The 25,565-nt window shown below is 35.6% G+C and overlaps 1 protein-coding gene across 8 annotated transcripts in view; it reads right to left on the bottom strand.

Annotated features, from left to right (window-relative positions):
- The window catches only part of HELZ (helicase with zinc finger), a 144,698-nt gene that overhangs the window by 59,001 nt on the left and 60,132 nt on the right, over window positions 1–25,565 (bottom strand). For 5 of the 8 annotated variants that reach the window (XM_039326834.1, XM_039326830.1, XM_039326832.1 and 2 more), the window contains 8 exons: window positions 22,395–22,593; window positions 19,995–20,102; window positions 18,546–18,843; window positions 16,104–16,371; window positions 11,318–11,651; window positions 4,345–4,475; window positions 1,730–1,909; window positions 896–1,000 (listed from right to left, as the gene is read on the bottom strand). In XM_039326834.1, coding sequence (XP_039182768.1) covers window positions 896–1,000; window positions 1,730–1,909; window positions 4,345–4,475; window positions 11,318–11,651; window positions 16,104–16,371; window positions 18,546–18,843; window positions 19,995–20,102; window positions 22,395–22,593 — 1,623 coding nt within the window. The remainder of the gene's footprint in view (window positions 1–895; window positions 1,001–1,729; window positions 1,910–4,344; window positions 4,476–11,317; window positions 11,652–16,103; window positions 16,372–18,545; window positions 18,844–19,994; window positions 20,103–22,394; window positions 22,594–25,565) is intronic. The other 3 variants (XM_039326833.1, XM_039326831.1, XM_039326837.1) reach the window with 1 other exon arrangement.

Consider the following 25,565-nt stretch of genomic DNA (forward strand, 5'->3'; position numbering starts at 1 on the left):
TGACACCCCTGTTCTAGGAGAAATCAGGGCTGCTCATGGTGATATGCAAAACATTTTAAATTCAAAATATTTCACATTTGAAATGGAGTGTTTTGAATTTGAGACAGTTCAAAATTGAGTTACTTTATAGACTGCAGATTGGTATGAATGGTGTAATCTTTGTTACAGGTGACATTGGAGCAAAGCTGCCACTTCACATGCCCATTAGAATAATTTTAAATATAAAACATTTGTTTGCTGAAATATTCCATCCATGCTTGACATCAGAACAATAGAATGCAGTGATGAAGTTTTCATAGCAGGTTTAAGACTTAAATGAACTCTTAAATTATATATATATATATATCCATTTTAAGAAAAAAAAATACATATTCCAGATGTAAATATACACACATTTTTCACAAAGACCATGGATATTTTATTTCCCAATTAATTTTCTTTTGCTAACTCTATAAATACATAAAACAAGTTCATTTAAATACATAAAGAGGTTGATACTGAACTAATTTCCAAGATATGTAGCTTTTTAAATAATTGTTCACTCTAAATTGGCTCTGAATTAAAGAAGCATTATTTACCCCAACATAATTCAACCAATATTTTGTTGAAATATTTTAGAACTTTTTAGAGGACTATATCAAAATTTGTTCAGTTAGGAAAGCACAAATAAACACATAAGAACAACTTAAAAAAGGATGTCTTTATCTTTAATGCATGAAATGAGCTCACAAATGACATTCTTTCATTATGCATGTTAAGAGTCTCTAGGTTATGCAAAAGCATCATTTTAAAATGCCAATAAAAGTGAAAGCTCTATGGTTTTTTTCAGAACTGTTTGGAACAGACACCTTTTCTTAAGATATTGTATAGATACATAATAAACCTTAAAAAATACCTGAGAGGTCTCGCCTGGGGATTGCCTGCTTCTACATATGGATGTAAATAATCCTTTATGTAGAGATCAGCAGCACTATTAGAATGGGTGCAAATGAGAATCCTGCTGGAATAAATGGTGCAAATAAAAAAGCAATGAAGAAACAGAAAATCATTCAAAGCAGTAAAATTACAAAAAAATAGTGATCATCTTTTCTGCATATTTATTTCAATGAAATTAATCTGCAAATTTTATGATTTAATGACGTTCCTAACTTCTGTGGGAATGTACATCCTTTCAACAAAACCTTTACAATTGCTTTTCACCTACTTCAGGGCCCTCTTCTCCAGATAGAATCTGCCTGCCTGCCTCCATTGTGGCCTAGCCAGAAGACATTCTCAGGCACTGCCCCCTCGGCCTGGAACAGCATGGCCCCAAGATCCTATGCGCCCCTACCTTCAGGTCCTTTAGAGTATCGAAGTTTTATTTATAGTTAATTGCTTTTATTCTATTTTTATGCATGTTTTAGCTTTATATATTTTAAGCCACCTAGAATCACAGGAATTAGTGGCCTACAAATGTGGGTAAATAAAAAAAAAGCAATACAGTTTTATAAATAAAGATCACTAATACTATACAAATCACTGATTTCTAAATGGAATGCTGTGCTTTTCTTCACAGGGCACCAATTTTAATTCAGATCAGACTCACAAATGCGCTCCTAAATATCTATATAAGACAATGAGGGATGGGAGGGTGGGGGGTAAAGCCGGATGAAAACTCTACACTGCTAACCTTTAAATAAAGGGAGGCATTTGCCTTCTGATTAAAAATCTGCAGATCATCCCATCTCACCTAGTGTCTTGCTGTTGGAGAATTTGTTTGACTGCCTGAGCCAAAGTGAAGGTTTTGCCCGTCCCATAAGGACCGATAATAAGGACTGGAGGCAGTTGAATTGACAGTGGAGTTGTGATGGCCAGAACAGCCTCCTTCTGCTTTGCATTGAGCCTGGGATCCAACTGCTCATCCCACTGCCTGCACAACAGAAAGCAGGGCATAATCAAAGAAACATTGGAAACAAACCTTGTATTAATAAATTCTTATACCATTTTTATAATCTCAACTAATACTCAGAATAATATTCCTCTCTTTAAAAAAATTAAAACTGGTAATACTATTTGACTGATTTAACTAGGAGCATGGCTGGTTCAGGAATTCTGGGAATTGAAGTCCACAGGTCTTAAAAGTTGCCATAATTGTCCACCGCTGCTCTAGAGGCTCTGTTGAACCAGTTCAGATCGACCAAAACCAAAATCCAGAACACTTTTTTTCACCTGAAACAAAATTTGGATGGGCTGAGTAGGTCAAGGCTGTTATGTAGGGGGGGGTTCAACTCCCACATGTCTATTTCCCCCCCCTATCTCTGTCCTTTTTGCTGCTCTGCACTCTACTGAAAAGCTCTGCTGCTCCCCCCAACCCCATTGCTACCATCTGATTGACTTCTTCCTGCTGCTGGCCCAGAATCCAGGTGCATGTAGCAAAGCAGCAGAGCCTCATCTGCCAAAGCTTGATGGGTCCAGCGAAGGAGAAGGCAGTGGGACAGCAAGGTGTAGTGCTCTTTGTCACTGAGCAAGGCGGAGGGGCCTTTCCAAGTGAAGGTGGAGACCGTGTGGCAGGTGCTGTCCAGGATAGTGGCAGAACTGGAGGCAGCAGAGGGACGAGGGTTTCCTGGCAGTGCAGTGCACTCTCTGCAGCTTGTGTCAGAAGTACTCATGAAGAACCAGCCTGCAGGCTTCAATGAGGTATGGAGGTGAGCCCAGCACCAGTACAGCCCACCTCTTACTCTCAGTCTAGCCTTCCTCCTGCAAAACTTGCAAAGGGCCAGCAGCTTCCAATGTGCTTCAAACACACAGACAGGTTCTCCAGGAATGTTTGCGGCATGCGCTCTGCAGTTCACATTGGGAGTGTTCCTAGAGAAATGGCTTGTGGGCTTGTGTGTAGACTGGAGGTGATTCCAGCACCAACAGAAACAACCCACAGATCCTCTGCTCACTCTCAACAGAGCATTCCTCTTACAAAGCTTTGCAAAGGACCAGCAGCTTTGGGGGGGGGGGGGTAGTGGCAGAATACATGGTGGTTAAAAGGCCAAAAGAGATTGGGAAGGGGGCTGAAACAGAGGCAAGTGTGGTAGGACAGGAGAAGCGTGAAGTACTTGATTAACAAGAGCACAATCCTGGCCTAACTGCTACAACTATCATTGCTAAGTGTTGCAGTCTTGTGATATTTCACCTAACTACCACCTCACTTAGCAATGAAAATTCCAGTCCCAATTAGGTTAAGCAAGGACTATCTGTATTCAGGAATAATTGTTGTCTCTTTGTCTTTATGATAAAAGCTGAAGATTCCCTCAACTGATTTTGACTCCTGAGGACTACATGTACTGCACGTTTTTGTAACAACAATATGGAAATGGTTTGCCACTGTCTTAACCCGATTAATTTTTCCGAGATCTGCCAAAGCTGGCTTGATATTGCTGCTGGGAAATAAAGGTAAAACTTGTACAACCTTTAAAAACCCTAAAGAGAGAAATATCAGGCTCAAAATCATAATCTTATCTTCTCCAATGATCTAATTACCTTGCACACAAAGACATGAAAATAAAAAAGAGCTGTTGGCACAAAAAGATTGTCTGCTCCTTGCCTAGATTACAATGTACCTTACTTTCAAACAATGAAACCAATATAAATTCAAACTCAAAAGGCTTTGCATGCAGCTTTGGTTCCTCAAATAGTAAAATACCTTTTGATTCTTTTTTATATATATATATATATATATATATATATATATATCTCAGAAACATTTGCGCTTATTGATCTACAAGAAATATATGCATGAGCAACATACAAACGTAACAAAAACACAGCAGTTTAATTCATTTGCCACCCGTAACCTGCTAGTGTAATAGTCAGATTAAAAAACAAACTAGCTTAACATGCTACAAATATTACAAACCAGATATCAAAAATGTTATTCTCACCACACCCCTAGCCAAAAGATGCAACATCACATCATCAGGCAGATTAAAATCCTTTCATACCCAATTCTTTTAGATTGCTCCATACAAGTCAAGCTTTTCTCGATAGCTTGTTATATACAGTAAACCAACACAAATGCTGCCAACTGAGCTTTAAAATGCATTAAGTACATCACATTGGAAAGAACGGTTCGTTTTTAAAGCAGTTTCTTCCGTAAAGGATGTGATTGATTAAAACTGGCCTTTGATATAAAGAATAAAAATAATCCATTGCCTAATCCTGACATTCATAGGAAAAAATAGTCATTCGTTTCTCATCACTTTACCTAAGACATTCTAGTGAACGAGATTATATGGATCATCTAAATACAAGGAATGCAATTTCCATAATGTTAACATACTAGTTCCCTATATCAAAGTGTTAATATTTTTGTACCTGTTGGGACTCCAAGGTATTGTGGGGGTCATGCTGACATCTGGAAACAGGATACTGTTGTCCTTGATCCTATCCAAGGCATAATGCATTTCACAGAGGGGTAAGCGGTTTAACTGAAACTGAAGCTCGACCTAAGTGCATACGAAAGGAATATTAAGAATGAAGGAATGAATAAACGAATAACATGCCAGAGAACAAGACATTAAAAGGACTAGTTATACTCATACAGGTAATGAATCCCCTATTTTGTCACCATAAAACTATCTAATTTGTGAATAAACTTTTTGAAACTTTAATAATTAATAATTAATACATTCCTACTTGACCACATGTCAATTTTGCCAACTGATATAATGCAAACAGATCATCTTTTGTTAATTAAGGTAAAAACAAACATTAATTTGAAAGAACAAGACATTAAAATCTTTATTTTATTAACCCATTAAAAATATGAAATATTTTCAAAATCAGGAAAATCCATTTATTTGACTGTTTTAAAACTAGCCATTATAAGCCAATGTTACTTCATCTACTATCATGCTTAGATTGTTCAAACAAGTTTATAATATTGGGATAAGTTTACTTATATATACATACATATTCAAAAATGTATGTAAAAGTAAATGTAAAATTTCAAACAACACAATTTAATACGAGCCAAACAGAATATATTATCCACCACAATTCCCACTAGAAACACAACCAGAGTACCACATTAACAATATATTGAAATGGTATGTTGTCAAAGCAATTTTCCTAAATAATACAAAAGTTATTTCTTATATTATTTATGTATGTACAACAAAAAGGACCAATTTTGACTATAAATGGGGAGCGAAAACCTCAATATTCTAAGATTCAAACTAGCATTCAAATTTTCTGGGAATTCTTCATTGGACAAAAAGGGAAGGATAGACTGAAGTTTATGTCACAGCTGCATATCAGCTTACAATCTTAGATGGAGTTCTGGAATAGCCTACAGACATGCAAATTATATCCTACCTATCATATAAAGAAATAGGATTACATTGCTCTAAAGCTTGCTGGAAAGAAGAAATCCTATAAAAATTCCAGCTTTTAAAGTCAAGCTTGTTTCCAGCTTTAGTACACAGAGAACAAAAGAAAATCAATTTGGGACCAGTAGTGAAACAAAGCTGCAGTGCTTGTTCATGGGCGCACACATGCACACCTAATTGAGGACATTCTTAAAAAACAGACATGAGACATCCAACAAATGTGGCCACTTTAATACTTCCAGAAATGGTGTTTCATTTGTGGTGCCCTACCTGTGGCATTCTTTCAAATGCTTCATATGGCCGCAAACTTAAGGAACTAAAGCAAATATAAGCAAAAGTCTTAGACAAAACCTAAGTAGTAAACTAGTAGAAACATGAGAAAGAAAGCAAATCTATGAGCCGAGGTGGCGCAGCAGTTAGAGTGCAGTACTGCAGGCCACTTTAGCTGACTGTGTTCAGCAGGTCAGCGGTTCAAATCTCACCGGCTCAAGGTTAACTCAGCTTTCCATCCTTCCGGGGTAGGTAAAATGAGGACCCAGATTGTTGGGGGCAATGTAAATATATATATACATTGCTTACTGGTGTACACCACTTAGAGAGTGCTTGCACTTAAAGCGGGATATAAGTCTCATAAATAAATAAATAAATCTGACAGTATCAGCTTCACATGGCTCTTATAATGCTTCATTAATTCCCCCCCCCCCAAGGCCAATTTGGTCGACAAGAAGTGCAATGATTGGGCAGCCACCTATAAAAAACTGGCAGGCATACACATGACTTACAGAAAGGTTAGATAAACACTGTAACCTTCTACCTTCGCTCTTACCAAAGCATTCTCCAGCTAATCCTACAGTGTGATTTCCTTTGTTTGTCCAAATATTTCAATGGGAGTCTTTGTCACTAAACATAAGAATTTACTGCACAAGGCCCAGAGTCACACTACTTGAGTTGTGTGGGCTTATAAATGTGTGAAATAAATAAATAAATAAAATAAAATACATTAGACTGAGTAAAACAGGTGTAGACAACATTTTGGTGGGCAAACATAATATTTGGAGGTGGTGGGCAATTGTGTACCTACAATACATATGTGGATGGGATCAGAAGGTAATTTGGAGGATTTAACTGGTTTTTAAACTAGGATATATTGTAGCTTCCATGTTTCCCACCCCAAGATGAGAGCAAACTGTCATGGTTTTCTCTGTCATGATCTGAGGGGATCTGGGAGCCACATGAACTTGAGGTCACAAACTACCCCTCCCTCTATAAAATATAGAAACCTATATACAATGGAGTGGCTGGATAATAATCTTTTATTATTATGTAAGGCTAAATGCGCTCCATAAAACAGCAATGCTCTTTAACAAAATGCAAGAATGACGTTAACAAGTTCAACTTCAAGTAACCTCTGAAAGGAATCTAGTCACCACTTCTAATGAACCATTCCATTCTGTACTATTCTGTGCTATTTCCAGATAGAACCAATTAGCCTTCCAATTATTGTTTGTTAGAAAATATACACAGCTTGAGTGCCACTGATGTAAGCAGTGTCAACCAATTATGCATGTTTAATGAATACATTAAGATTTTCACATAATTTTTCAATTGATTAGAAAGTGACAGTCAGTTTCCATCAATGAAAATTCATTTATTACAATCTGTACATGAAAACCATATTTGAAAGTTCTTCTACTTGATAGCCAATCAGCCACCACGCCCACAGAAAGGAGACAGAGAAATCATTTCATGGTATAGAAGAATATATAGATGAATATATTAAATGTGTTTTAATGGAAGTAAAATTTGTTCAGAAAATATGACACAAGGACAAGTTTTCCATTACATCCTCCAATGTCAGATGATAATAAAATGTCTGCTATTAGTGATGTCAATCAACACTCTATGGTAGATTACAACATACAGTATACCATATCCTGGAATTCATTCATAGCTTTCTATCTTTTATATAAATTTTCTAAATAAATAATTTTAATACGTGATTTTTATATTATAAGAACTGGGTTCTAATTTGACAGCCGATGGATTTATATAAAAGAACAAACAACCTCTGGTGGGCAAGTAAAATTGAGTGATAGCTTTTTGGTGAAATGTGTAGAAGGAGTAAGGACAATTTGTAACAAACAGCAGAAATCAAGTGTTTAAAAATCACTAATTTGTTCATAGGTTGATACAAATGTTAACTTTAAAAGATTAAAAACTGTTATATATAGTACAATTTAAAATAAATAATTAGAGCTGTAAAACAAAATATACACAGACACAAATAATCAAAATCCATTTTCCCTTGCAGGAATGAAATAATTCTAAATTACCCCAGTTCTATTGGATACAAATTAAAAAAACAACAATCGAAAAGGATATTCCAAAGAGGAATGCTAAAACTGAAAAAGTGTTGATTGCCATTAATCCAAACTCAAACGAACGCAATGGAGTAAGTTCTTCTGTTTGTCATAGTTTACAAAAAAACTAAGAAAATATATACTCTTAAGGAAACTGTGCCATGGCTGTTAAAGCTTTAAACATGATTTACATCTTTTGTACAGATGGATAAGTAATCAAGGCAGTTGTTCTATGTTCCCTTCAAGTGATATAATTTAATTGATTAAATAATTTTGAATCAGTTAATGTGTCTAGACATACATTAAAGGTGGCCTCCTCCATAAGATTCACAGTTAAGAAAACAAACCTAGATATTCCATGGAAGGCAAAAATAAATACAGCATATAGGGTTTTCTAATATAAACAGAATAAGTGAAGAACCATTTTTATGTAATGTGTTTCACTACCAACCTAAACATCAAATCAAAAAACTCATACCTACTCACGGCACTGAAAGGTCATGAAGAATCAACAAGGTCACATTTTTCTCATTTATCTCATCTATCAAAAGTGGTCCTATGAATCTTAACGCTCAAAAACTACCTTTTCAAATATTTCCAAACATTATCATCATCATTTTTATCAGCTTACTATATTAAATTATTAGGCTTGATCTTGGTCATTTATTATTTATTTTAGCAGACCTATGGATTTATTTTTAATAGAGGTCTGGCAAATACACTATTGAGTCCGAGATCAAGGAAGGGACAGATCTCATATAGGATATCAGGACTATATTGATCAACTGCTTTTAGGCACTTATCTTCATCTTCCAATGATAGTTGAAATGTACCCTATAAATAAAGATGGCTGCAGTTATCTCCTCCATCAGATTTACATTACATTTAATTATATTCAAATTGGAGCTGCCCTGATAATTTGATTATCACAGGTTGCAACAGCTTTTATTGAACCGAGAACTAAAAAGAGAACTGTGTTGCTTCAATTATGATAATGAAATAAGACATAGTTGCCATTATTGTCTAGATAGATTTCTCCCAAAGTATTTTCAGTTTTCTGCAAAACAAACTATTTCTACCATAGTGCTCCATCACTTACCCTGAAATGCAATTAGTGTTATCACATTTAGCAAAATGGACACTTACTGAATACATTGTCTCTCTGGTTTTTTTCTCTTTTATCTACAATGAATCCATTATTATATATTAGTTTAAATGTTATAATTAGGCTTTTATACAAAAACTATTTCAGAAGGATTTCTGCATTTTTGAATTTTTAATGGCATTTTTATTCTTTAAAAGTTAAGTTGTAGGGCAAAATATGTGATATAGCACAAATGAACCAGAGGGCCATAATTAATTAACCGTTTCTGAGTGCTCCTGCAAAGGAAATCTTATTAAAGAAAAAGCATCTTCTGTGGTTGCCCTTTAATTGTGAATCATTTTCCACAGAAGGTATTATGCCAGGAAGATATTTTAATTTTCCTAAATTTCCAAGTTTAAGCTCTTTGCATTTTCTCATACCAGTTTTATTTTGATTCTCTTTCAACAGTTTTAGTTTTTTTCTGCTTATTTTATAGCTTATAGATTTATTTCCTTTTATTTAAGAAGAGTGTCAAATAATTTCGGTTGAAAGAAATCATGGAAAATGCTAAGTAAAAGGGTTTTTTATTTTTGATCACCAAAAATAAGCCTTTACAATTCTTTAGCATGTGGAGTAAAAGATCTGAAACCATAACAATAAAGACATTAAAAGCACACATACATACAAACAGCACACTTTGAGGGGTTTGTCTAGAGATGACTGCAATTTGTCACATTCCCACTTTGATAATACACAATAATGTCTACCTTTTCAAGTGGGGCGAAAGTTATTCACTTTGAAGTACAGTGAAGAGGTTGATAAGACACACCATTTAAAGCGGTTTCAATGACTCATGCTAGATATGTGGAGCAAAAAGTGTTGGTGAGCATACAGTCAAAGGAACAAACAGCAGGACTGTAGAAAGAATTACGGTATTTTCAAAAGTTTGGATTTTCAGGCCAAAAAATGAAATCACTGATTGTACTGTAATCAATAAACTGTGAGTACCACATACTGAAAAAGACTGCCCTGGTGCTGATTTTTAGCCTTGAGGATAACAGATTCACTTGATTCAGCTCTGTGGTTTTTCTGTATCAGAACAGATTTTTAACTTGGAAATAAAAGGCACACTTTCATTTTTAAATGCCAATGATTAATTCAGACCATTAAATTTTATTACCTATGAAAACAAATATAAAAAAAACTAGATGCTTGTTTATGTCTAATATAATGAGATAATTTCAAAGCTCCATGTATTTCTTACAGTCCAATTAGACAAAACTAAAGACGATGAAACAGTGGTTTTGATGATATTTTCTTATTCAAGTTAATAAAACAAATTTTGTCGAATGAGATGTTAGGTTAGGAGTGGAGAGACCCAGATTTTAGTTCATCTTCAAACCTGGAAGCTCACTGGGGACTTTTGGTCTGTTATTCTCTCCCAGCCCAACACAACATCATAGGTCCCAATAGAAGAGAATGTGTGTACTCAGGCTTGAATTGTGGAGTCCTTGATGCTCTCTGAGCTTAGCTTACCTTGTTGAGTAATGAAACTTTTGCAAGCAAACAGTCAAGCTCAGAGAGCACCAAGTCCTCCACAGCCTCAGATAAACAGAACTGGATGTCCAACCCCTGCTCAGGCAGGAAGCTCTATACCATTTCAGACAAATGGCTATCCAGTCTCTTCTTAAAACGTCCAGTGTTGGAGCATTTACAGCTTCTGGAGGCAAGAAGTTCCACTGATTAATTGTTCTCACTCTCAGGAAATTCCTCCTTAGTTCTAGGTTAGTTCTCTCCTTGAATCCATTGCTTCTTGTCCTGCCTTTAGGTGCTTTGGAGAATAGGTCGACACCCCCCCCCCTTCAGAGGGTTGTTGTTCTAGGAAAAAATATATCTCATGCTACACTTAGTAATAAGTGTATATTAATTAAAAATGCTAAATAAGAAGACCACATGGGTGCCAATCCATCACCATAATAATAATTGATGAAGATTGAAGACGACACAATACAGGTGTGCTCACAATTAGACACCATTATTTAAAGCTAAAAAAAGTTGTGATGCTTTCTTTGATTCCCACATTGGCCGGTCTGCCCTGCTATTTACTACCGATTGCAACAACTATCAAAATTTTTACAGATGAGACTTCTGTCCCTGTTTCATAATGCCAAGTTTAACTCGCACAATACTTCCGCTAAGGTATTCTATACATATTTTTTCAACCAGAAAAGTCATGACCATACCAACTGTCAACCTAATACAACTACAGAAATACATTTCCTTTATTCTTTCTCAATTGACTTTACAGCATTACATATAAGCTCTTCCTTGTCTTCAGATCTCCCTTTAAAATGCTATATTGGTTTCAGAGACACCATGCAGATATCTATGTTGGGACTGAAGTCACTAGGACTCCTAGTAAAGAGTCAAAAGTATCTAAAAAAGATTTCATCCTAAAACATAATAAATATATATTAAAAAAAATAAGTAAAAAAGATTTCACCCCGATATACCTGCATTTCACAATCTGCTCGAAGGTTCAGCTCTTCACAGCAGTCCCTGGATATTCTCAGAAAGATATATTCCTTTGTTTTTTCTTCAATAATTGCTTCGTATACTTTCTCTTTGGTTCCTTGGGTCAGCCCTGACTTCTCTTTAGTGATCGGTAATAAATAAACAGCATTGACTTTGGTCATCACCAGTCGCCCTGCCAAAGTATCTTCAGAAAGGGTTTCAGTGAGTTTAAACCGTCCAAAAAGTTGTCCATTTTGGGCATACTTTGCACCCCCAGAAACACCAGTAAGCATGAAGCTTGCTACAATCTGCAACTGCACTTTGATGTTAAACCTAAAACAGAAAGTACAGAATTAATTCTAAAAAATGTTCCTTGTAACAAACAAGATAAAAATAAAAAAGCCAAAACAGAGTTTTGAAAAATCTATATTCAGAACCTTTTTCAACTGTATCTCGGTATCTTCTTTAATTTTTCAATGGTCTTAACAACCTTTTCAGAATAAATTGTGGGTTGCTGTGGTGACTTAGGTACATAGTATAGGTATGATAGGTTTTTTTTTTCCCAATAACTATTTGCTCCATTGACACGACTTGTTACAAACAATGGTTTTTCCATTGGGTGATGTATACAGATAAAGACTATCAGGTTTTTCTTAGGGTAACATATAAATGTTAATATGTTATAAACTTTTCTTTTAAAATTTTGTTAAGACTGTATTTTCTTCATTCCAGCTCCGCTACTGTAGGCCCAGGAGATCTCAGAGACATGGAGTGAATGGCTTTGCCCAAATCTAAAGATACAAAAGCCATGACTGCTTTTAGGCAGGGAGAGGTCAGCTTTTGTTCTGGTTACTTTTTGTTTGGATTATTCTTAGATGCTTTATATACAGATGCCCATAATGATCCAGAGAGGGCAAACAGTACAAAACATGACCCTCAGAGCCTGAGGAGACAAGCTGTAAGGAATCATGCAACCCAGCCTGAAGTAAGTGCACTGATTGCCTATTTTGTTTCCAGATGCAATCAAGGAAAGCCTTGCCCTCCACCACACTGTCCGTATCCTTATGAGCAGGAAATAGAGAGAAGGTTCATTCCACTTTCAGTGGAGGGATATGGAGTCATGATGTAACATACAATTTTCTCTGTATGGGGTCCTAATAATAGTGTCACTTAAAAGGCAACTCGCACCAGCTCTATCATATTAACATGTTAGCTACCGGCTAAGACCTCCCTTTTACCAGGTATTGTCAGGTGCAAAGAATGACCATTTGTAAGGTTGCAGCTTAAATGATTTACTGAAGCCTATACACAAACATCTGGTCAACTAAAGGTCAGCACTAAATTGGCGCTGCGTAAGAGCCAACGGAATTCAAGAGGGCGGCTGAGCTTGGATCTTGCATGGCAACACAAAGACTCTAAACTGATGATGTGTTTAACTATACCCTCCAGCTCTACCTGCTCTTTTTCTACAGGTACTGAGGTACTGTATGCTTATAGGCAATGTAATGAGTGAAGTTTGTTTCTATATTTTATTAGTTTTTATTGGAGAAAGACTGACTGAGCTGGGAGGAGGAGTCAAATGGGGAATTAGTCTGGAGTCTGGAATCCCTACATGGGCATAAGAGGGTAAATTGAATGCTGTTGAACCTTATTTAGTCTAACCCAGGCACAAACCATCAGTCTGGGAAGATTCCTGTGTTATAGGCTTGAGCAATAAACAGCTAATTGAGATCTTCACACATGGATCTGATTGTTCATGCCTGACAGTTTTATTGATTTTATTAAAGATATTTAATTACATTATTTACTGAAAATAGTTTATTTCTTTTAGCATTCATACCGCAATCCTAGAATACAACATTGTTATAATTAATTAAATTATAAACTAAAATAAGGCCATGGGAGCAACTACTGAAAAACAGTTCCACGAGCTAAAGCAATTTGCCCTCAATATGTTAGACTGAAAAATTATGCACTGTAATAATTTATGTGTTATATACAGTAGTTGTAACAAGAAAAGAGTATGCATTATCTGTAACTCAGTCAAATGCTTAATGCTTTAGATGAAGTAGATAGTGTCCACAAAAGCTTAAGACACAATAAATGTTAATCTTTAGCTGTTACAAGACACCGATGTTTTTTGTTTCAACATGTGATTAGATTTATAAATTGTTAATGCCAAACTCTTTTGATTGTCTAAGATTCAAAGTATGTTTAGTACAGAGAAGTGTATTTTAATAGGTTTCTTAAACAGCTATACTTGTTCTTAATTATTATAATCCATTCATTTGCTGTCCATTGAACAAACTGCTGACTACTACAACTTTCTAGGGTTTAAACCAGCAGCTCCCAACCTTTTCTATACCCTGCATCCCTATAATGCTTCTGATATATTCTCACACCCCTTACAAAAGTTCAAAATGACAAATTATTCATATACACTATAATTTTGAAACTTCTAAACCCAAGTTTTTGCACCCCCTAGAATATCATCTCATACCCCCAGGGGGTGCAAGCACTACCAGTTGGGAACCCCTGGTTTAAATGCACAAAAACTGAGCATATATTTTTATGCTGTTTACTCCTTCCCTTCGAAATTATAGTTGAAGAATATAATTCATACCTAAAATTAAAAGGATAAGAAACGTAAGAGGCCTAATTTGTCAAATAAAGAATATTTTCTTGGAAGAAATATGGGCAGCTGAATTTTGATATAACAGACCACTCTTCTATTATTTTTTTCATGCAAAAGCTTATGGAAATGTACTATTTAAAGCTACAGCCAAGACTTTCAATTTTAAAAGTTTTTATGTACTACAGATTATATTGTCTTAATAAAATAGTATAAAAAAACCTGTTCAACTGAAAGGCATAACTTTCAAAAACGAGGTTCCACTAATGTCCATTAACTTGATCATTTCTGTCATCAGCAAAAATAAATAAATAATAAATGTTAATACTAAAGCAATTGTTATTAAAGCTTACTTTCTTAAGGTCTTGTAGTAAGTCTATTACCATAAATCAATACATTCACAAGCCTTCTTCCCCTTCTCCTAAATCTCAATTTAATATCAAATACATGAGCCATGCCTACTGCAAAAGTTGATTTTAGAAACTAGCTATTTTAAATGACAGATATAGTAATATGGCTCAAAAATATGGAAGGTGCCAATCCACAGGATCCTTAAAATGTATAATTAGAACTCTGTATGCATTGCTCTGTTGTTTAGAATAATTTCACTGTGCATGAGAACAATTGTCTAATACTTAAGGATCTGCTGTCAACACTAAGAATTAGAGTCCAAATTAGTATCTTTATCATGCCTCACTAATCATATTATAAAAAGCTATAATTTATTTTTATATTGTAAACCTGAAGATCTATTCTTAGTAAGGCTCAGGAGCTATAGGTCTTTAGAAAGTGACACTGTTGTCCATGTTGACCATGGTTGCTGGAGTACAGTTCAATAGCTTCTAATCTAAAGTATCATAGATTTTTCCATGTCAATAACTGAAATCCTCATATTTAAAATTTTTAATTTACTTAGAAAGTGAAATACAATTGTTTCCTAGCTATTAGAAATAACATGCAGTGAAGTCAATGGCTAGAAGCAATTCAGTGAAATAAATGGGAGGCTGAGTTTAGGTACATCTCACTGGAATGATCCAGTATTTTACATGTATATCCTTGTATTTTTTTAAATATGTGTTGCTTTCTCCAAAGGTATCCAGCTCACCTCTTTCTCACAGATACACGTTAAAAAAATATGCTAAAGTGAAATAAACTGATGCATGCTAAGATTTACCTAGTGCTATACTGGCAAAGAATGGCAGCAGCCAGCTCCATTGTTTCCACTGCACTGAGCTGCTAACCATGGGACAGCTTACCAGCACACTAGGTGTAGTGATTCAGCTCTACCCTCAACTGGCTCTCATAATTGCAGAAAATTTAGCAATCTGCTGTTGTCAGTTGATGCAAGCTGACTCCAGCATATCACTGGATTTACTATAAACAAATGAGAATATTTCTCCTTATACAATCACTGCAAGAACACAAGATGGCAAGAAACCAATTCCAGAAACAGACATACCGTATTTCCAAATTGCTGGTTCAATGTATGCCATGCATAAATTCACAAACTTTAGTGGCTGCTTGAATCTAAAACCCATGTTTTTAGGATAATGGGTTCAGAACAACAAAGTGTTAGCAGCTTGATTTCAAAATAATAACTAATAGGAACATTGTGATCCTAAGTCAAGAATTACCTAAAAACTATAGCGAAGGAGACAGAGCAGCCCAAATGTGAAAGTCACTTCTGCTCATGCAGCTTTAAGAATTCCTAAAACCAAACTGTATGCTCTTTGCTAAGTAACCTTTGTACTGGACCACTATAATATATTTGACTTGTGGCTGCTGTTCGGGCAAAATACAATTGTCTACCCATTAATGGCTGAGGGCAATTATAATCATGTTCCATATCTACCTCAAGTGCAATACTGACTACCACTTTGCTTTTGAGTGCAATTCAAAAGTGCTGATCATTACCTAAAAACTCTGTTATCAGGAAGATTTTGCTGAAAATCCCTGCTTTTCAAGAGTTACAGCAACGGAGGCTTGGAAACATAGATTCAAATAAATTTTTAAGCTCTTAAAATTTTGCTTTTCAGGAGAATTTCCGAGGAGTGAATTTTGTTCATAGAAAAACATAAGATAGAATATGCTCATTTGATTTGCAACAGTCCCATCGATTGATTAAACAGACATTAAGCAAAACCACCACTTACTTGCTGACTTCTTTATACTGTGCTATTTCCTCAATATAAAGGAGATCATGTAGTCGTGACTGATAATTACTCTTGGTCAATGATTTATCCAAGACAGACTGTGTAAATAGCTGGTCAGCAGACAAAGGGATCTGATATCTGATCAGAAGACTCTTGTCCAATTCAGTAGTCTCGTTTGGCTCAAATTCTACAATTGTCTTGGAAGTGGAATCCCAACGCTTGGCTGTGGTTAACAGTTGCTGACGTGCATTCATCCGGTATTCAAGATCTATTTGCAGCAGATAAAGAAAATAAACAGATACCCTTACTAAATTATATTTAAATAATCAAACTGCATATGGCAATAGAATACTTTTTTTAAAAAAAATCAATTAACATCATCTTATAAGTAGACTAACAAAAATTAAAATAATTTTAAAACATTGGGCTATAGAACTTTGGATATCAAAACAATTTTATTACTGGTATGCATTAAATTACTTTCATGGTGTTTGAAGGCCTATGGGAAAAAATGCTTTTGTTATTAAACTATAACAGTTGATTGTAATGCATATTATTTCATTGTACTTTTATATTTAATCTAGTAACATTATGAATACTAATTGCTTGCATGTTCCTTTTCTCTGCCTAAAAACATATTAGCATAACAATATATGGATGGTTTTTATATTATGCTGGAGGATCAACATATAAATACAACGTAAGTATGATTTCTAACGTGCAATCTTTGCAATCCTATAATTACTCACATTAAAACTTACAGTAGACTTCATCCTTATTTCTTTGGCAATGGCAACTGAAAAGATCAGCAGATTGATAGGAATTTTTAGCCTCAAAAGACATACTTAGAATGTCTTATAGTGTTCATGCTGTAGCTTTATACTACTAGAATCACATACATGGCATTGTCATATCAGAAACCGAATCTGAGAACAGCTGTGCTACAATCTGCTTAGCAGACTTTTGTTTTTAGCTTCCAATTGACCACCAATCCTGGGTAGCCAAAAACATAGAGGTAGCCCGTGATTTACAACCACCATTGAGCTCAAAATTTCTGTTGCTAAGCAAGAAAGTTAAGTGAGCTTTGTCCCATTTTATGACCTATCTTGTCACAGTTGTTAAATGAATCACTGCAGTTGTTAAGTTTGTTAAATGAGTTTGGCTTCCCTATTGACTTTGCTTGTCAGAAGGTCACAAAAGGTGATCACATGACCCTCAGTGGCAATATGCAACTTTATCTATTTTAAAGTCAGCCCATTTAGAGTTCCTCTTTCTCACCATCCAACTCCCTTTCTCACCATCCAACAAGTGACTATATAAATCACTTGTTTTATCTACAGGAGGGGTAGGGAAATTGATACAATCAATTGGTACAATTTTGAACTTCAGTACTCTAAAGATTCAGCCAGATGTCAATTATAGAGATGTAGCCCAAAACATCTGGAAAATACTAAATTCATCCTATGCTTGAAGGACAAAGATTAACAATGAACCTAAATATCTGGAATGTATGTATGTATGTATGTATGTATGTATGTATGTATGTATGTATGTATGTATGTATTCCTGCTGTTATTATTTTTATAAAAAATACTCAAGCCAGCTAACATATCTAATATTCCTTCCTCTTCCTATTTTCTCCTGTGAGGTGAGTTGGGCTGAAAAAGAGTGATTGGCCCAAAGTCACCCAGCTGGTTTTCATGGCTAAGGTGGAACTAGAACTCACAGTCTCCTGGTTCTAGCCTGTTGCCTTAACTATATAACTAACCTGGATATATCTGAGTTATTACAGACATTGCACAGGACACAATACTTTATTATTATACTTATTTATAAGTATACTTGTCTCTGATAGAAAGAGTGGCAGAACCTGGGGGGGGGGAGTTAAAAGAGGGATCAGTTTAGAATCCCTGCATAGCTATAAGTAGACTAAGTCCAGCCTTTCTTGAATTAAATGGACCCTTATCTAACTCCAAGTAGTTGCTAAGTGTGAGTTGAGAAGATTCCTGGGCATAGGCTGTTCAGCAATAAATCAGTTTAACCGGACCTTCACATGCGGACCTGGTCTTTTGTGCCTGACAGTTTAATATGTGACTCAAATGCCACTGACTGCTTTCACATACACAATTTAACAATGATTCAAAATGCTTTTTAATATGAGGTTTAAAAGAACCTCCCTTTATTCAAATGATATTTAAGATTATATATATATATATATATATATATATATATATATATATATATATATATATATATATATATATATTACTTCCCCCGACTAATGCACTTTACATCCAGTATAATTGTTTATATGCAACTTGCCCAAATATTTACTCTTCTTGTAGGTGACCTTCCCAAAACGATACATTTTATAAACAAATTTGGGCTGAGAAAGATTCATAGATGTACAAATTTGTTTTTTAATGAAACTGCAAATCATACCTTCTGTTGAAGCAGCATCAATCATCACTCGTTGCATCAAAACTGGTTCAGTCCCAAAATCGAATACCACAGTTTGACGAAAGGTCCCAAAGATTTCTGTACTAAAAACTACACTGATTTTGTACACTGAATGATCTGTTCCATTCTGGGCCATCTTTCCTCCAACCCATTCCTGGCAGGTTTCTGGGACTTCTTGTTTTATTTGGGTGCTGCTGTCTCCAGCTGATATTGCCATGATACTAAAATGAGGACGATGCGCATCATAAAGTAGTGCCACTCGATACAGCATTCTTGCAGGCTGTGAAGGAAAAAATGTCTAAGTAATTGTGGTGCATGTTTTCTCATTTAGATTTAGATATTCCTTCCTTCCTTCCTTCCTTCCTTCCTTCCTTCCTTCCTTCCTTCCTTCCTTCCTTCCTTCCTTCCTTCCTTCTTCACATTTATAAAGCAACCCATCTCACAAAACATGGCTCAGGGCAGCATACAATAAAAAAAATGAACCATATCTACCTATCTATACATCTATCTATATATCTATCTATATCTACGTTTACATCTATATAAAATTTAAAAGACTAAAAGAGATTATCTCTAGTGTACCCATATCAATAATTCTGCATTTCCACTAGATCCCCAAGTCTTTTGACATAGACATGTTTTGAAGGACTTCTGGAAGGCTACCAATACATATTGTAATGCAGTGGTGATGTTTCTATATCTCTACACAGAATACAACCATTTCCTGCAACTTCAAAAACACTTTATTTATAAAACTACAAGTTTTCTTATTTAATCAAGAAAAAAATGAAATGTTAATTATAAGCGGTTTTGGAGACGGGGAAGTGAGAAAACTCTCAATCATTTGCATTCAAATAATAGGTTGGAGTTCAACGTGCTTCACATAAATGATGGAAGGAATTTTATATTGATCTGTAAAATGGCCCACATCAGCAACATGGAGAAGCCAACTTTTACCCCAAACTATCTTCAAAATGACTGTCTTCAGTGCCATATACTGCATCATGATTCTTGGCTCTGCTAATGTCTCCATGGCCTAATGAAATCTATCTCAGTATTCAGCTAAATTCTAAACCTTTTAGCAAGGTTCTGCTTTATAAATAGAGGCAAAGGCGAATCCAGTAAAGCAAGCCCAAATCAGACACACAAACTATCTATGAATATATAGATATTTAGGTATTTTTCTTAAATCACAGTAGTACCTGAATGTAGATATTCAGGTAAATTTACGTTAAGTGTAGCATTTATCCTGCGGGTTGAGTTTTTTTCCATTGCAGGTTTTTTCCCCACAAACTAAATTTGGCATATTGTAGTCCAAAGAACATACAATTTCCAAAGGAGAAGTTCTTTAAAATCTTAGGGTTAAGTATCTATATTTATGTTCCAGCAGTGAAAGTTATTTATTTTTTTTTAAAAAAGACAGAATCCTACCTTACATGTAACAGCAAAAGTCCACATCTGATGTGATTTTTTGGTAGTGACAGTAACTGATAGTTCAGGGTTATGTTCAACTCTTACTCCATCAAGACATTCACTGAGCTAGAGAAAATGCAGTGTTATAAATTTTATAAGATAATAACAATGCTGGAAAAATAATTCTGGGCTTAACTGAAGACCTACATGTTACCATGTTTCTCTGAAAATAAAACCCAGTCTTTCCCCCCCCTCCAAAAGAAGCACCAGGTCTTATTTTCGGGGGGTGTCTTTTCCACTCACCTCATGGTGGCAGCACCAACAGCCCCACCCAGCCGGCCCACTTCTGCGGCCGAAGGAGCAGCTTCATTCTGCAGCTGAGAATGGAATTCCAGCCTGCATTTTGCCATCAGCCTTCCATCCTTCCGAGGTAGGTAAAATGAGGACCCAGATTGTTGGGGGCAATGTAAATATATATATATACATTGCTTACTAGTGTACACCGCTTGGAGAGTCCTTGCACTTAAAGCGGTATATAAGTCTCATAAATAAATAAATAAATAAATAAATAAATAAATAAATAAATAAATCAGAGACCTTTCCGGAAGGCCTCTGTAGCTGAGAACCAAGCTACAGATTGAATCCATAGCTCGGTTCTTGGCTGCAGAGGCTTTCCAGAAAGGCCTCTGATGGTTAAATGCATATCAGAGCTCCATTCTCAGCTGCAGAATGAAGCTGCTCCTTCGTCCACAGAAGAAGTGGCCCGGTGAGGCAAGTGGCGATCCATGGGAGGCCTGGCTGCAATGGGCTCCGCCACCCCCCAGCTATAAAACTAATGTAGCATCTATTTTTGGGGTAGGTCTTACTTTCAGGAAAACACGGTAATAAGACCAATATGAGTGAATGGTCAGTTTATCAACTAACATTTCATTATAGTTGTACTATATTATAATCTGTTCTCAGTGCAAAAAAAAAAAAAACTTTTTCAAACATTTCTGGAAGTATTTCCAACATCAAACAGTCTGTTTTCCACTTAAAATAACTTTTAAACTTGGAATGGGGCATTTTGCAAAAAGTTCTGTCCTTGAAACACATCAAGATGAAATATTTTATGCAAACTTCCGTTAATGCAAGTCTCCATGCATGATTCATACTTATATTTATTTGGAGGGGCCTTCAAGTCAGTTTTGACTTCCAACAAGCCCCTGTAGTTTTCTCTGCAAGATTTTGGAAGTGGTTTGCTATTACCTCCTTTCTAGGGTTTAGAGAGAGTGACTGGCCCAAGGTTACAGATATACATTCAAACAATTCAGAGAAAACTCAATGTTTCTTAATGGGCATTTGAAATAAAACTAGAAGAGAGGGCTGCATCAATCTAATATAGCATCTTAACTTCAATGGAATCGACACACAGACACACAGTTGTTTCAATCACATAATTTTTAAGCTACATGCTAAAACCCTAAAATTAAATTCTGTAGCGACATACTTTCAGGCTTTGTAGGACTTTATTTAAGACATGATACAAAGACATACAGCTCAAGAAGTATTCACATATATAATGAACAACAAAAAGACTGCTGGAGTAATAGAGATTATATATGTACTTGGGGAAGGGAAGCTGCCCATAAATTGAGTAGCAAAAAATGACTATATTTCAATAGCCTTTGGCATGATTAACAGCTCCAACTCATCATCAGAGTCAGAATTATATTTAACTCAGAATCTACAGTTTTGATTGTTTCCATCAGAGGTTTCAGAAATACAGGGCAGAAATCTCTTTTGTGTCAGAGAGAAATCAAAATGGTTTTAATGGTATGGATGTACAGTAAATCCTATTTACATCCATAGGACTGGTTCATATTCTTCCTATCTGAAGGTAGGAAATCAATAAAATCATGGTATCAAAAATAATACACCATTTTCTCTGCATTTTTTAGATACATTCCTGACCTAGTCTAGAAGCAGGTTAATATTGTACAATTCACTGAATCATTACACTCTTGACATGAATCTATGTTTTCAGATATAAGGCTCTTAGCGCTATCAAACTCCATAATGGATTTTTCTGTGGTAAGAAAAAAGAAAAATACAGAAGCAGCAATGGAGAAATAAGAATGGTTACAAATGGAAGATCATCATATAGACTAATTATGTAGGCCTACATCAATATTTTTTTTTAAAAAAAATCTGGAAATGTCTAAAAATAAGAGTGAAATATAACAAATATTTCACAAAGATATGAATGAAGTTTTCAATTTCATATACAAGAATCAGAATCAATTTGTGATTTTTTTATTAACAGAAATAGGCAACTGCATAATACAAATAATATTTTGAGGATGTTAAAAATTTAGCAGTGTCAAAATCAAGCTCCTAATTTTAAGTATGAACATTGAGAAATGCATTAATTCTTACCACTTTCTCAGGAGATAATGAATTCATCCATTTTTCAATTAAGGATTCCATGTAACTTCCCAAACATTGCTTGTTTTCTTTCTGTTGTTTTAACTTTATCAAGCGGGAAGCATACCGTTTCTGCCATTCAGTCAGCTCGTCCTGGGAATGTGCTGAAGTACACTGTGCACCATATCTGCAAATTCCTTGCTCTAAAAATCTGCATAAAACAGGGAAGAAAAACATTCCTTAAATTCCCCATTTGAAACAGGCTCCAAATGCAATTTTTTGAGTCAAACTAAAATTGTTAACCATAACCCAATTTGCAAAAGGTACAGCTCAATCGAACTGCTTACTTTTGCACCTGTTGCAAAGTTGTTGCAAGGTAAGAGTTTGATAGAAATAATTTGGATATGCCTATCAAACTAAACCTTTAGATCCTGGCTACAGTATAATTTATTACAGTATAATATTTAAGGAAAGGCCTAAACTGACATATATTAGCTTGTGACGGTGGCAAATATCTCCTAAACTCTGTTGAAGATATTACTTAGCCTGTAACAAAACATTCAGAAAATTAACCCACAAGCTTGGACAATGAACCTCCACCCTCAGTTTATTCAGGAAATAGTGTGTCTCTTTTAACCTAAACATAAAATATACAGAATTGGCAAAAAAACATTTTTTACTATCAAAAGCATACATCCTAAACTCACTGGAGTACTACAAGGGAAGTGTTTTTCAAATGGATGTTGGGTGGGGGGAAGGAAGACAGAGAAAAAAATCAGTATATGATCTTCCCAGTTTTCTAGATTCTTAGTGACACCTTGTGGCCTTTTCTGCTTATTTCAGATTCATATTGGTACAGTCAGTAAATAATTAAAATGGCTGTATATTTTTTTCCATTACTGTATGCAACCAAGGCTATATTTGGATTTATCTGGGTAATTAAACTAATGTTCCCACCAATTCTGTTGCCGGTATAGGAATTGCTTTATAAATGCTTACCACCTGGAAGCATAATTTATAAACTATTTAGTCTGCAATAGGTTTTGTTTTGGCACAGACAGCAGTAAGAGCAGTTCAACAGTGGAACCAATGGCCAAGAGCCATACTTGGCTCTTTTTTTCACTGGGTGTGCACATGCAGTGCTGCACAGGCAACTGTCAATCTGAACAGGGGTTGGGGGTCTTGATCCTTTCCAATCCTGTGATTCTAAGAAACCAGGAGTTAATTGCTAGGTCTTCAAGCACTGCTATACTGTCATTTCTTTATGCCTTTTATGAAAGTTATAATACACCTGTCACCAAGTCAAAGTGGTTCATTTAATTTGAATAATTTATTAATAAGAATATTGTTGTACTTTTTGTTTTCATGTATTTATGTTTTAAGTACAATTCTAAATGATATAATTACCAACTATAGGCAGTTTTAGTGGAAAGGCAAGATAAAATTGTGACAATGAGAAAACGCAGATTTGTTTTAAAATGATTAAATAACATATTTAATATGCATTTTAAAAAGCTCAAATATGTGCTGGTCTTCAAGCCAACTTAAATATACCGTCTGAATGGAAAAAAGAATTCTGCTACAAGCATAATCGCAAAACATCTTCTTATGGAATTCTAAGCTCAAGCCACGATAACATATGCAAATCTATCATCTATCAAATAGGTTTATCATTTGGATAGTTACAACTTAAACAGACACTACAAAGTCTGTTGATCTTACAAACAAAATGATTGCAGGTAAGAATTCAGATTGTGTTAAACTGCAGATGAATATATCTGTTTAAATGAATATACATACTATGTACATACATCATCAAGATTTGTGGATGATATTAGAGTTGAGGACTGTCGAACTGTAAGACAAGTGATCAGTAAACTGGAAGCAACCTTAAAAATTAGCTTGTAAATGTAAAACTGGGGAAACAATAGTTACACTTTAATTAACACCAGATAGCAGTATTTAGCATTTCATTAACAACTTTATAAGGTTGCAATCCAACCTTTTAGAATCACTTATACAGAGAAAGTGGCAAACTGTCACATTTGCCTAGCTCAGTGGTTCTCAACCTTTTTTAATGCCACGACCCCCAACCGGTCGTAAGTTGAGGATTAAACCAGTCATAAGTCGAGGACTAAACCGGTCGTAAGTCGAGGACTACCCAACCGGTTGTAAGTCGAGGACTTTCCCTGCCTGGGAGCGCCGTGCATGCGCGGTGCTGCCCCCTGCGCCGGCTGAGGCGTAGCTGGCAAGCGGCAAAGACGGAGCAGGCCAACCACCGGCTGGGCCACCAGCTGGCCCAGCCCAAGGGAGGTAAGGCACCTGCCAGAAAAGGGGGAAAAAATGGCAGACAGCCTTGCTTGGCGACCCCTTTGAAATGGTTGATCGACCCCAAATGGGGTCGCAACCCATAGGTTGAGAACCGCTGGCCTAGCTGGAGCACTTTGAGATAAATGGGGAGGAGGCATGGACTTTCATTCAGTTCCTTGTTGAGGAATGCAAACTATGGCATTTTATTACCATGCAAGGGAATGATTCACTTGTATAGTTTCTGCATACTGGGCTGCTAGTAAAGGTGCAGGAGTGTCTTTAAAAAGAAATCCAGTAACCCTCAAAGGTTAGCAGTCAGAGTGAGATATCATGTATGGTGCCCATAATTGCACATGTTCCTCTAAGCTACATTCTTCACTAAAGGATCTTGATGGCTGCAGCTTATTCTAAGAGAAAGATACCATCTGCAAGGAAACCAAATCAGTGTAGTACAAGCATAAAAAACATGAATTACCACACAGAAAGCCACTAGACACTAATTGAAGGGTCAAATACCATCACCATCCAATATGCCTCTAAGCTTACTAGTTAAGAGGATAAAAGAAAATCCTTTTATTATCCCAAACACAGATTAAAAGAAACTTCACTCAAGAGGCCCTCCCCCACCAAAAAAGAAGCTATTTCGACTAATTCCTCGCTGCCTTTCATCCTTCTGGCAGCAGCACATATTTAACTTTGCTGCTCCTTAACATTAAAAAAAAAAAATGTGATAAACAGTGTCATGAGACCAGCCAAAGGTCTTTTATGTCATATTGGTTTCAAAAGAAGAGTTTAAAACATATTTACGCTTTGATTGTTGAAATCAATGCCTGGTTCATAGCCATAACATTTGCCAAAATACCAAAAGATAGT

The sequence above is a fragment of the Crotalus tigris genome, unplaced genomic scaffold (assembly GCF_016545835.1).
Source record: "Crotalus tigris isolate CLP2741 ecotype Arizona unplaced genomic scaffold, ASM1654583v1 scf7180000024345.2110221, whole genome shotgun sequence".
NCBI lineage: Eukaryota > Metazoa > Chordata > Lepidosauria > Squamata > Viperidae > Crotalus > Crotalus tigris.